Raw genomic sequence first — 2,500 nt, 5'->3', positions numbered from 1 at the left:
TTAACATTTGATTCCTAATTTACCGTTGACCTCCGCGGGCCGGTCAGGGTCAGCCAAGGGGCCGCAAATGGCCCTGGGGCCGCACTTTGCCCAGGTCTGTTCTAATCAAACTGGTTCTCCTTGAACTCTGTTGGAGAGCACTGCTTTTGGTCCTGGGAACTTTTCTTAAAAAATCGAAGAACTTTTGTGGTTTTCTTAATGAAGCCCATATGGCTCAGCAGTAGCTTTAAAAGGGTCTACCTGGCAACAGAGTTGATTGGCCAGTTGTTTCTGAACCTGAACTGGAGGGATGAATGGAGCCCTTTGTTCTACCGGGGGGCAAGCAGTTGGTTTTAATTGGCACCCCCAAATAACTGCACCCCGCAAGGGCAAAGTTGAAGACTCCCTTTGTGTAAACTGCCCATAAGTGAGGTGGATGAGGCTACTTTATAAGTGAGCTGGCCCTGTTGCAGAGGCCTGTCAATGGATTCTGTGTTACTGACAGGCCGCGTCTGTTAAATCATTGTGGTTTGTGAGAATGGTCCTAAATAAAAAGGATTGTTCCCATGTGAAAACATTTGCTGAACTCTAAGTTTATCTTAAATTTCATGGATTCATTCATCCGCCCTGGAACTTCTCTTGTGGTTAATCAGTGATTCTTTCTCTTCTTTTCACATCCCTCCCCCTCTTTTCCTCTCCTCTCTCACACCCTCTCTCACACTTCAACCTTGTCCAACCTTTCTTGCGCTCTATTTTCTTCTGTCTGACTGGCATTGTCCTGTCTTTTACTCTATACACTCTTACATCTCTCCCCCAACTCTTTCTCTGTTACCCCTCCCTCACTTTCATGCCCTCTCCTTCCCTCTCTCTATCTTCTCTACCCCTCTCTCTCTCTTCTATCCATCCATCTCTCCCCTCCTCTCTCTCTCTCTACCCCTCTCTCTTTTCTATCCATCCATCTCTCCCCTCCTCTCTCTCTACCCCCCCCTCTCTCTCTCTTCTATCCATCCATCTCTCCCCTCCTCTCTCTCTACCCCCCCCTCTCTCTCTCTTCTATCCATCCATCTCTCCCCTCCTCTCTCTCTCTACCCCTCTCTCTCTTCTATCCATCTATCTCTCCCCTCCTCTCTCTACCCCCCTCTCTCTCTCCCCCCCTCTCTCTCTTTTCTATCCATCCATCTCTCCCCTACTCTCTCTCTACCCCCCTCTCTCTCTTCTATCCATCCATCTCTCCCCTCCTCTCTCTCTACCCCTCTCTCTCTTCTATCCATCCATCTCTCCCCTCCTCTCTCTCTACCCCCCCCCTCTCTCTCTCTTCTATCCATCCATCTCTCCCCTCCTCTCTCTCTCTACCCCTCTCTCTCTTCTATCCATCCATCTCTCCCCTCCTCTCTCTCTCTACCCCTCTCTCTCTCTTCTATCCATCCATCTCTCCCCTCCTCTCTCTCTACCCCCTCTCTCTCTCTTCTATCCATCCATCTCTCCCCTCCTCTCTCTCTACCCCACTTCTCTCTTCCATCCACCCACCCATCACTCACTGCCTCCCTCTCTCTCTCTCTGCAGGGAGTATGAGGTCCAGTGTCGCCCGGCGCACGGCTTCATCCACGTCCTTCCTATCACCGAGAACATGACCGAGTTCACACGCGTCATCCAGCAGCAGAGGATCTCGGGGAACATGGACACCCCCGAGGGCGGGTTCGATGCCATGCTCCAGGCCGCTGTCTGCCAGGTAGGACCCACGCCCATGCCCATGCCCACGCCCATGCTCCTTCCACTGCCCCCGCCCTCGCCCTCGCCCCTCTCCCCCACTCCGCACCCCTATCACCTGGGGGATGATGAAGGAACAGCAGCACTATCAAATATCTGTGTCAGGCTTATCAGGCACCCAGGGTACATGGGTATGATTTCCTGACTAGGTTGATATCTTTTGTGCGATGAAACAACACAAAAAGGTCTGACCCAGTCAGCGGTGACTAGGTGATATATTTTGTGCTATGAAACAACAAAAAAAGGTTGACCCAGTCAGCGGTGACTAGGTGATATCTTTTGTGCGATGAAACAACAAAAAAAGGTTGACCCAGTCAGCGGTGACTAGGTGATATCTTTTGTGCGATGAAACAACAAAAAAAGGTCTGGCCCAGTCGGCGGAGTGATGATACGCAACCTTCCGTTCCACCAGTCGGGACAAATGAATGTAATGATTCAACAACATTTCTACGTGAATCACAGACGTATGGGCCTCACGCGTGTCTCTGTAGAGTCTGTGGAAAAGAATGTGGGGTCCAGAAAGGTTGACTCTACTTTCGGTGTGTCATTGAGATTTAGTCAGTGGAAACTGCCTCTGGTGTGGTTAGTTACGAACGAGGGGGGGCGGGGGGATGGGGGGGGTGGCGCTGGGTGAAGCCCCGCGCCACAAAAGCTAAGCTCCGAGTCTAGTGGCTTAAACGCTTCGGTTAAACCTCTCCCCATTCGTAACTTAAACTATACCAATTCGGAGCAGAATACCTAGCAACTAACCTAC

The 2,500-nt window shown here is 51.0% G+C and overlaps 1 protein-coding gene across 1 annotated transcript in view; it reads left to right on the top strand.

Annotated features, from left to right (window-relative positions):
- itgb8 (integrin, beta 8) overlaps positions 1-2,500 on the top strand; it is a gene marked incomplete at both ends in the record, with an annotated part of 29,497 nt that overhangs the window by 8,632 nt on the left and 18,365 nt on the right. Inside the window, one exon of the mRNA XM_080859672.1 lies at positions 1,543-1,708. Within this exon, the coding sequence (XP_080715798.1) occupies positions 1,543-1,708 (166 nt within the window). The remainder of the gene's footprint in view (positions 1-1,542; positions 1,709-2,500) is intronic.

The sequence above is a fragment of the Sprattus sprattus genome (assembly GCF_963457725.1).
Source record: "Sprattus sprattus genome assembly, chromosome: 20".
Taxonomy (NCBI): domain Eukaryota; kingdom Metazoa; phylum Chordata; class Actinopteri; order Clupeiformes; family Clupeidae; genus Sprattus; species Sprattus sprattus.
The sequence above is the reverse complement of the archived record's forward strand: the minus strand, read 5'-3'. Positions and strand labels throughout refer to the sequence as shown.